Source organism: Anneissia japonica, unplaced genomic scaffold (genome assembly GCF_011630105.1).
Source record: "Anneissia japonica isolate Jap-2015-1 unplaced genomic scaffold, ASM1163010v1 scaffold284953_len930413_cov181, whole genome shotgun sequence".
In the NCBI taxonomy this organism is placed as follows: domain Eukaryota; kingdom Metazoa; phylum Echinodermata; class Crinoidea; order Comatulida; family Comatulidae; genus Anneissia; species Anneissia japonica.
The window spans coordinates 840,039-851,503 of record NW_022746987.1 but is presented as its reverse complement, the minus strand read 5'-3'; the positions used below and the strand labels follow the sequence as shown (position 1 = coordinate 851,503).

Sequence of the window (11,465 nt, the reverse complement as noted above, 5' to 3'; positions counted from 1 at the left end):
CGAGAAGACTTGTTCTACCACCAGAACCATAGGCGAGCGTGCCTTTCGAACCAGCGCCGATATTATGGCTATAGCTTGCGGCGCCCCTGCTAACCGCTCGGCCATTCGACTCACCATATATATGGGCACATACACAAATTTGTCTCATACAATCTGATAGTGTGGACAGATCTTTAGATTATAGATTTTAATGTCAATACCATGATGGCTCTAATGTGAAATACCCCTCAGGTGCATAATATGTGTTGCATGAGAGTTCAGTGACCCGAATAGTAATGGAAGTGCATAGAGACCGCAGTTGGCAGAATGTCATGAGGCTGATGCTGTTATTAATATTATTTTTGTTATTATTTTTATTATGATTATTGTAGAAATAATCTTTATTGCGATTTCAAATATATACAGAAATTGAAGTTGAACATTATAAAATTATTATTAACTGGAAGAATAATTATTAAATTGTTGACAGTACTTTAATATGATTATTATTTACTAGATTTTTTTTCTGTAAATATATGTATATGTATATATATATGTATATGTATATATATATATACATATAAATACATATATATATTCAGTCGTTGAAACAAAAAATTATGACAAGGCATGTAGACTGTAGCACACTTCATTTATTTTCGAAAGAAATTTTCGGCCAGTCCTCTGGCCTTCATCAGCTTTATAAAGCTGATGAAGGCCAGAGGATTTTCTTTCGAAAATAAATGAAGTGTTCTACAGTCTACATGCCTTGTTGTCATAATTTTTTGTTTCAACGACTTATATATAATTTAAAGAACACACTTGGATTTACAATGATATATATATATATATACAGTATATATTATGATATTCTCTTCATTATAATCTATCCATTTATGTTCTTTGAAATTAAAATTATACAAAAAGATATATAATTTATGCATTATATGTTTTTAGAAGTTTTTAACCTTTTACAGAAGGTGTTATTTGACTCGTAGGTATTGAATCCTGCAAGGTAGTATGTTGTTCTTTTATAAAGAAAAAGCCTGTGATCTCAGTGCTCACAGGTCCTCAAATGGCAATTGATATGTAAAGCTAACCCAGATTTTTATCCCGTCAAGCTTCAGCCAGGCAGATAGCACACTCCACAGCACTTGCTTCCATATCTGGTCTTGGTGAGTATTTCTGACCCCATTTTAAACTCTGATTTTGTCCAAGAAAATTGGAAAAATATTACAGCTTTATGTTGTAGAGAAGTTCACCTTGCCTGTGATGTTATAAGTCCTAAATATATACCCCTTTACCTATGTAGATATTGTATAATAAAAATTTAAGGGTGTGCACTATGATAATCCAAATTACAAGCTGGACAAAGACTTTTATAATGAAACAGCCGATCTTTTTCAATAAAAATTTGATTCTACACAACAGATCTTGAGAATATGAAACCGTTGGTAGTGCTCTCCCTTGCAAATATGTCCATTTTGTAAAAGAATTTTTTACACAATGGTAAATTGCATCTTGATTAGTTCACACTGCAGTACTTAGTGATTTTAATTTTTTTTTTCCTGTTTCATTATAAAACTAATGTAGTAATTTGAAATTTATGTATGTATATGTCAGGTTAAAGTATGTCATATAGAAGATAATTAGGATTATATACTTTAGATATTATATAACAATATAATATTTAGTCATTCTTTAGATAAAAATGTTTCTGTAGTGTTGCATATTGATTTTCCAGGAGTAAAAACTGTTGCATTACCCTTGTAGGTACTGGAGGCTACAGCAGTAGTGGTGAAAGTGGAGATGAGAACAAATGGGGCAAAACAGATGAAGATGAAGAGACGAGTGATGAGGAACTACAAATTAGCATTCGCAAAAAACAAAGAGCATGGAAAGAGAAAATTTTGCAAGAAAGTAAGTTACTACAAAGCTAATCACTGATTTGAAAATACAATGAGGTACAGTAGGCGTTACTTGGCCAATGTGTCATGAAACCATTATGTTGGCTCTGAGTTGCTCACCTTGTGTGACACCACTAACCCTGGTATTCTTAAAATGAACTTTAGTCGTAGTTTGAGCTAAAACTTCAAAATTACATCATTTCGTATTTCGACTAGCACTACAACTAAATCACGCCAACCTCGACTAAAATGATACCTCCGCAGGCAGATTTTTTTTGTCAGGCTAAATCGCTGATTTGAAATATTGAACCCACAAAAAACATGCTTTTTTTAACTGTCAATAAAGTAAAACGAATAGAAATGATTGTATACGCAGGTCTGATATATTTTCGGCGTGTTAAACAAAAGATACATCAAGTTTAACTTCCAAAATGAGAAATTAACATGTTTTTGCTAGCCACATGCGATAGTTCCTGATTTGCACGAAATCCCCTCACGTTGCAGTCACCTAGCTTCACCATAACAACAACAAAGATGGCGCCGCCCTCACTCGGGCTAATTTATAATAGTTCTCCAAAGAAAGCAAATTTCCAGTGACTGTTCAAATTTTCTATCTTTATATGTTAACGGCCAATAGAGTTATCATTAAAGAAATTAATTAAGCGAATGATTAACTATTATGAATTATGAGGAAATATGTTTTTGAATGGCAGGCGGCAGCTTAATATTCATGCACATTACCGGATCTCTAAAAATTTCGTCTTATATTAAAATGAGCTCTTTTCATTGGTCAGTTTGTTAGTCGTTGCTTGCCAGCCGTCTTCAGTTGAACTAAAACTATGACTTGATTTAGTCGTAGTTAGAACTTTGACTACGTTGTTTATGAATACAAATCTAAATTTAAGTTGGAACTAGGACTAAATGAATATCTAGTTCGAAGTTCGACAAAAGTTTGTTTTAAGAATTCGGGCATAAATTATTGAGCTTGACCTGATGGCTTAAGAAACTCCCAAGTTTAGTCCATGGTTTAGTGAAAACACAGTGGCTACCACTAGTCTAGTTTTCTGCATGACATTGTTTATATTGTTGTCCCACTACTAAACCTTTGTGTTTTATCAAATGATGTCATGCAACTAAATCATTGAGCCTGATGTAATGGCTAAGTTGGAAACGAAGTTGCTTGTGAAATATATTGTCATACCACTAAACCATTAAAGCCTGGTTCTCACGAGAGCCCTAGTATCCGGATCGGGAGCTAACCGTTAGCGCTAACTGTTAGCACCTGGTGAGAGCGCCCGATCGGTTAGCGCTAACCGTTAGCGGTATCCGGATACGCTAACGGTTAGCAAGCGCTATCGGTTAGCAAGTTGAGGGCGTTTCTATCATTAACCAATCATACGTACACATTTACAATTTCCAGTTTTTTATTGGCCTGTGATTCAATCATCATACAGTATTGTTGGTATCCAGATCAGGATTTTCTCGCATGGACGTATGACAGCTAACGGTTAGCAGGATAACCGTTAGCTGCCATGTGAGAACATAGCCATCGTTTGCTTTGAACCTGATGCCTAATATGAGAATAAGAATTATTTCTCTAGTGTCATACTAATAAACCAGTGCTTGATTTAGTACTAGCCAAAAAAAAAAATTAAAAAACAAAAAATAAGCAAATATTGTACCACGTTTAAAATGTTTGCGCCACGCTCATATAATATATATTTTATTCAAAAAGTTACAATATATATACCGAAGTGTCGAACTGCAATGTTGCCCTTCAATTACATATCAGGCCAAAAAAAAAAATGTTTTTGTTTGCCATCCTCCACTCGCCCCTAACTCACTGAAAAAAATAGGGGCGGAAAAACAAGAAAAACTTGCAGGAAGTTTTTTTTTTTTTAGCTTTTTTCTTAACAAATTAGAAAAGTTTGAGTGAATTTATCTTCATTTTTTGCCAGATGCCCTACAAATTAGTCTAAAGTTGTCTGATGTAAGATATTGCCATTCTAGGCCTTTGTGGGTTAATTTTATTACATCTGATGAGTATTTAAAAAAAAATTAATTAATTAAAAAAAAACTTTTTCCACCCACCCCTATTTATCATTTTTTTAAAAAAGAAGGGCAAACAAAAATTTATTTTATTGGGCATCATCATGAGGCACCACCTTCAATGGCAAGCTCAACTGCAGGATCTCTATATATGACTCCATCTTGCTGGTACTAGTTTGAATGAATTGTTTCCTAATTGTTTTAATAATTTAAGTGTACATAATATTAAATTAAATGTATCGTGTAAATGAAATTTAAATTGTGGAGCACTGGTTAAGCTGCGCCGTGCCCGAGAGCATAAGTAGTATAAAAAATGTATCCACCCTTTAAAATTTTGCACACCACCTCTACATTTTTCGGATAACATTTTCTGAAATTCTGCCACTCTTTACAAAAATCCTGATGAGAGGGCTGGGTATGATTAATTCATGTCTTCTGTATTTGTTTTTGTAATAGAATATTATTAACATCCATCAAAGTAATCAATTTTCAAATTTAATTGTCGCTAATCAGTATTTTGAAGAAAAAAAACCGGATCGTCATCAAAAATGATCTATTGCGCATGCGTCGTCGCGTTGCATCTTCATAGAATTGCGATGGATTTGACTCTGGGTAGTATGGACAGAAAAAAGCAAAAAGCTTCAATTTTACACCTGATACTGTTTTTTTGGATAAGGTTCTATAGACACAGCATAGAATTGTGTTGTGGGTTTGATAAAAACAAACTTGGTACTTGACAGGAAAATCCTTTTGCAGCTTCTGTCAGAAGCTAGACTACAGGGCCTCCCAACGGACAGCAGTGGCGGCGCCAGCAGGGGGAGCTTAAGCCCACACTGGGCAGGTCAAGCCCCCCACTGGACAGGTCAAGCCCCCCACTGGGCAGGTCAAGCTCCCCCTGCCGGACAGAGCTCATCGGGCAGTCAGACCGTAAAACATATAAAAATGGCCCACACCAAGCCACAGTCTGAGAGTGCCATTTTCGGCCATCCAGAGGTTGATATTCTTTAAAAAAATCTCATTTTGGAGGGGGAACCTCCTCTCAACCCCTTCCTCCATCTCGAGGCTACGAGCTCAAGTCCCCCGTCGGACAACTTAGCCCCCCTCCCCAGAAAATATGTCCTAAAGCCGCCACTGCCGGACAGGTCAAGGGCCCCCTCCCTATCAAACTGAGCTCGTCGGGCAGTTGGACTAAAAAAAATAAAAGAATAGGCCCATACCAAGTCAACACATGTCTGTCACAGTTTGAGTGTCATTTCTGGCTATCCAGAGGTTCCTGTTCTTAAAAAAATCTCATTTGGAAGGGGAACACCTTCACAAAATCTTCCAGCTCTAGTCCCCCTGTCGGACATCTCGGCCCCCAGAAAATATATCCTACAGCCGACACAGCTATTAACCTTATTATCAATGGCACTAAACAAGCAGAACAAAAAAAAACCCAATGCCAAGATTAATAATAAAATAATAATAATGATAATGATAATAATAGTAATAATAATTTTGGCTTAAATAGCGCATTATGCTAAAGCCTCGATGCGCTAACATCACCGCAAATACAGTAGTGCAATATTTCATGAATGTCCGCATAGGAACCTTGGCCCTCGCAGAGGTCTGGTCTTTAATTCTGTTTTTATCTCATTCCCACTGATGTGGGGATGAGATTCCCACTTCTGTTACTGATTTATTTCTTTTTAGTGATTGTGCATTTTTCTTTGAGAGTCTTTGCACAGTGAATTTTTTTACTTTTTGACAATCCGCCAGAATAGTGCTAGGTTTTGTGATGTTTGTTTGTACTATCTGGAAAATAAATAAATGAAATAATTGAAATGAAACCTTTTTCGTCTCTTGATATAAAATACAATATTTAAAAAAAAAACACAAAGCGAGACAATTAAAAATATTTTCAGGAGGTGGACTGGATTGCCAATAGCAAAATTAATCACTTTCTATGTGTCTATACAACCCCTATCATACAAAATACAATACAAATAATTGTAATGAATAATTTCAATTGCACTGAAATGTATTTAATGTTCTGATCACCATTCTTAATGAGTGATTATAGGTGATATTAATTAAAACGACAGTTAACATTTTAATTGTTATGTTCTCTGATATTCAATCAATTTTTAAAAATTTTGTCTTCAGGAATTGCACTAGAGGCGGAAGAAGAACGATTTCGTCAACAACAGGAGATAGCCAACAAGATTAAAGATAGGGAAACTAATCCCAACACTAATGATAAACATGCAATTCCATTTTTGGACACCAAAGATACCTCCATCGAAACTGTCAAACAAGATGATGTCAGTGAGAGAGATGAGAGTAAATATGATGATGAAAAGAGTCTAGAAAAGAAAAATGAAATTAATTTAAAAGATGAAGAATTGACTAATAGGCAAAAGAGTAAAAAAAAACGTTCAAGAAGCAAGGAGAAGAGCGATAGGAAAAAAGATAGTCAGAGAAAGAAAAGCCGTCATCAGAGTCCCTCAAGAGATGGGCGTAGGCGGGGGAGATCATCTAGTTTGGAGGATTCTAGGAGGAGAAAGCATGAGAATACATCCGATATCCGGGAAAGTAGGAAAAGAAAAAGCCGCTCTAGAAGTAAAGATAATAGAAAGAGTAGATCACAAAGTAGAGATAAAAGAATCAAGAGACGACATTCTAGGTCAAGGAGTAAGGAGAGAAAAAGTGTTAGAAAACGTAGTACATCACAAAGTAGAGAAAGGAGACGGAATAGTAGGTCAAAAAGTAGGGATAGGAAAAATGACAGAAACCGTAGTAGATCTCGGGGTAGGGTTAGAGAATGGCGCAGTAGATCACATAGTAGAGAAAGGCGGCGACAACATAGAGATAGAAAAAGCGATAGAAAAGAGAGGAGGCGAAAACGATCAAAGAGTCTTGAGTTAAAAAAGGAAAGAAGACAGAAGAATAGTAGATCAAGCAGCAGTGATAGTAATGCGAGTTCAGAGGTAAATGGGCAGGGCAGTTCTGATCTTAACAATTTAGATAGCTCTTCTAATAGTTCTAATGAAAACCGATTTAATACTTGGCAGGTGAGATCAGAGAGTGAAGAAAGCAGGAGTGATAAGAAAAGTTTGAAAAGGAGTAAAAAAAAGAAAAAGAAACGGTCACATGAAGACTCAGGCTCTGAGCATTCTTCTGCTGATGAAAGGGAAACGAGTAAACGATCTCAGAAATATGATAAAAAATCAAGCAAGCATCGTTCGGCACCATCAAAAAATGAGCAGCAACGACAGGACAAAAGAAGTTCCGATGAAAGCTCTACTGAGGAAGCTTATTCCAGGTCAGTGAGATCCGGTAAGAAGCGCAGAGATCGATCAAGGTAAGTTGCAATATAGGATTACTTTGAGGTTAAAATAAATGTCATGTTCTGCTGGAAAGCATCTTCACAGATGACATTTTATAGACTTTGGTTATTTTATCAGTGTATTTTACCAGTTTTGCTTTTTTACACGTTGTAAGCCGTTTCATTAATATGAAAATACTTAGAAATGTTACATGTTTTAAGCATGCTATTGCACTATCGAATGAATTCGATCCCCAAAATCCAAGCTTTATCTTAATTTGCTTGGATGTTGTTCCAAATTTATGACCATAAAAAGGTTTTACACTAAAAATGTTTTTTTTATTAATATATAATGCAAGATGTCACTTTCAAGTATGCACAATTGCTGTGGCATGATGCTCTTCTAGCCAATCCTGAAAAGATCTTCACTACTCTAGTACTTTTATATGATTGTAACTAGAAGCTGGATTTGTATGTTTTGCCTTTTGTTCCCACAGATCAGTTTCCCCAAGAACATCACGCCGATACTGAACACCATATTGGCTTTAATGCCAACTATGGAACGAGAAGTCAACTAGGAAAACCAGTGATGTGGAGAATTATGAAACAGTATTGTGTGCAGGAGTAATGCGAGATTACTAGACAAATGATGGTAGGCCTACTGTACAGCGGTAAAATTTATAATTTGATAACTTACTGTATTCCTGAATTGTTTCTTACAGTACTCTTCCAAACATTATTGTCAATGGAAATGGAAGTACTGTATTTTAATACTATTACAGATTATCTAGATTAGGCCTACTTAAGCCTTTAAGACGTGTATTTTGCTGGATAAATATATACTGTATTTAATCTCTTGGACAACACAAATGCTGAATAAGTAGGTTATTTTGATGCAGTGTATAAAATCTCTTGTTATGACAGATATTTGTCTTTTTCAAGATGAAGTCATACAATAGTGCTCGAATCAGTGGATGATGAACATGTAAAGTTCAGGAGATTTGCTCAAAAAGGAGTTTTTGTGGGACCATTGAAACCCCCTGGTTAAAGCCTGGATTCCCATCATAAACAAATATTTAGTCTACAATCTTGTATTTGTTAGCCAAATTAAATGCTTGAAATCTTACAAAACTGTGTTGTTATTATACACAATATAATAGCTGTGTGATAAAATGATAACTCCATAATTATCTTAAACTTAACTGTACTGTAAAAATAGTTTATTCCTAGTTTTAATTTCATAATAGCATTTACTAAGTTTGTGAATGTATAGCATCATATCATTTGGTGTATTTTATCACATTATGTACATAGTGTCATATTCTTAGGAGATGGTTTTTTTTTTTACACAAATTTTACATGAACAATCACATTAGTCAGTCATATGTATTCCTGTTTACATTGAACAAGATGTTAACACGCTAAGCATTGTTGGATGGCTAAATCGGGGCACTCACTGTGCACGGCGGTCGTCAGCCGACGCGATTTCAACATAACTGGACGATGCTCAGACGGATCGTTTTTAATGATATGATCTGTTTAGAGCAAGGAGGTATTTCAGAGTGCCACCGAAAATCAGCAGACAGCGTCGCTTTGCCTAGCATTCAAAATGAGCGACGTTGTATTCGTCGTACAACTGTCGTAAAACGCAGTGAGTGCCCAGCTGACAAGAAAATGGCCCTGGAAAAATAGCCCCTGTAAAAATAGCCCCTGTAAAAATGGCCCTTGTAAAACTGGCCCCAAATGACAAGTAAGTAAAAATGGCCCCGATGAAAAAATTCAGTAATAGAAATTATATTTTTTTTTTCAATCTTCAAATATTTAAATACTGTAATAAGCAAGAATTGAATCAATAAATAAAAAAATGGCCCTCAATTATAAAATTTAAAAAAAAGTGAAAATCGTAAATTTATAAATAAAGTTATATTTTTTCCTTTGAAACTAAGATCAATTTATGTGCTTTTTTTTTTATTTCTCTAAAAGTATTTGTTTTTTAACAAATGCAGTTACACAACAGATGCAAATAACGTACTGAGAGAATATCAGAAAGCAATGGCCATTAAATAACATTATTATTTTTTGATAGAAATAAAATTTTAAAAAACGTTATACCAAAATATTCAGCTCATAGATAACCACAAAATTCACTTTTGTTAAGTACCAAATGAAATAACTTTACATGGTATTGCCCACAAACTTCCCAAAACACACTGTAGAAATCCCAACAAATCAATGGTGATTGACTCACTTGGTATATCAATGAGAAAATTAAATTTCATAAGAACCTATTTTTGGATTAAAATGTGGATATATTTTTTTGTGAAAAAAATACTTGTGAACACACCACAAACCTCCAAACACTCTGCGAACCCCATCCAAACCCTTTAATTATGATTGTAGAACTCTCTTTAAAAAAAAAATAATAATAATTTGATGTTCATATCAACCCATTGTTTGTGGGGTTTACCAATACCTGGAATGAATTTCTGGAAAATTGTGATCCCTTCAGTAGAATTGACCACAAATAAAGTATTTTAGTATTAATAAATACATGATTTATGTTGATTTATTGATTATTCTGTTGCTATTTCTTAACATTTAAATGGGAAAAAAATTAAAAGTGTTATTCATGGCATTTTTTTTTCATCTTTGAATATTTTATCTTTGAATATGTAATTCCTGCAAAAAGTAAAATGTAATTGGCAATTTATATGATGTTAGATTCCTTTTAAAAACTAAATTATTTCAGTTAAAAAAAATGCATATAACGATTTAAAAAAATCAGTTTTAATGCAGAATTTTATTATTTTGGCCATTTTTACTGGGGCCATTTTTTCCTGGGCCATTTTTGCTGGGGTCATTCTTACTGTACACCGACAAAAACAGGCAGACATTTTGACATATAGAATTAGCATCGTTTAGTTAAGCAGACTATCAAATTACATTTACGTCAGCAAATGTGTTGGTATAGCATGAATATCTGTTGAAAAACTAGTGTACACGCTGCAGTCTTGATTCAGTGTCCGACCAGTTTACCGAAGTTCAGTTTGCACAACGCCAGACTTGCAAATTCCACTTCACTAAAACCTAGATTGCCGAATGCCAGGTTGTCGACTCAAAAATCATGAAACCCACTTTGCTAAATATCATCCCACTGTGTTTCAACTGTCTAATTCTACAGTTAATAAAGAACAAGTACGTGCAGGCTACTGTGATAGCTCTATTTCGGTGTTCAAGGGGTAGATCCAGGAATTTCAAATTGGGTAGCCTAATAGGTTTCCATCATTGATTTTAAATTGGCTGATGTTTCAAGATTTGTCCGAACGGTCAAAATCGAAAAATACAACCTAAGAAAAGCACCTACAATGTACCATATTTTATAATAGTCAAAAAAGGAATACTGTAATATGCTTTAATTTCTACCAAGCTCTACACTGGCTAATAATTAACTGTATAAGCCAGTCACAGTGGCAATCGTAGAACACGATGAATATAATAATAAATATGAATGAATATTTTGTAAAATGCTTGATCGCTTGTAAAAAAAAAAGATTTTAAATGAATTTTGGCGCCAACATTTATGAATGATAAATACTGTACTTACTTCTATTAGAAGCTTTACAGTGTGAAGTAAAATATATTATTATTATTATTATAACTATAGTATGTTGTAAGCCAAATGTAGTACGTGCATTTTAATTATTAGTTTTCTAAATAACATGCAAGTTATTTGTCTGGCCTTCAGCAATGTGGATTTTGGTAATCTGACCTAGATACACTGAGTCTTAAAATTCCTACTCACAAAAAAAAGGAAGAAAAAAACAGCTTGTTTGTCCTTGGTGTGCTTATTTGATACCATAGAAAACCAGAAAATTGAATGAAAATTGGCAAGAGTTGTAACACAGGTTGCCCCCAAGAAGTCATACATAAACAAAAAATATGCATTGTTCTTAATTATTTTTTACCTCCTTTAGAAATAGTGTCTATTATGTCCGCAAATCAATTTAAACTGGATGTGCACACTAGTTTTTCTACAGTACATATTGTAACCTATAAATACGGTTACATTGGAATGTATCCAGGTTCTTTCTGACCATGTTTTTAAAAACAGTACAGTAGTAGTTTAATAAATTTGTGAAATGAAAGCATGTTATTTTGTTCAGAATTTGTTTGTCTATGTACGACAATTAGATATTGAAGTGAGAAATGTTGAGATGGCTTTT

The 11,465-nt window shown here is 34.4% G+C and overlaps 1 protein-coding gene across 2 annotated transcripts in view; it reads left to right on the top strand.

Annotated features, from left to right (window-relative positions):
- LOC117120363 (arginine/serine-rich protein PNISR-like) overlaps nt 1–11,044 on the top strand; it is a 28,399-nt gene extending 17,355 nt beyond the window's left edge. For both annotated transcript variants that reach the window (XM_033265399.1, XM_033265400.1), the window contains exons 9-12: nt 1,101–1,154; nt 1,753–1,899; nt 6,081–7,278; nt 7,740–11,044. In XM_033265399.1, coding sequence (XP_033121290.1) covers nt 1,101–1,154; nt 1,753–1,899; nt 6,081–7,278; nt 7,740–7,773 — 1,433 coding nt within the window. In that variant the 3' untranslated portion in view covers nt 7,774–11,044. The remainder of the gene's footprint in view (nt 1–1,100; nt 1,155–1,752; nt 1,900–6,080; nt 7,279–7,739) is intronic.
- Nucleotides 11,045–11,465: the final 421 nt, after the last annotated feature.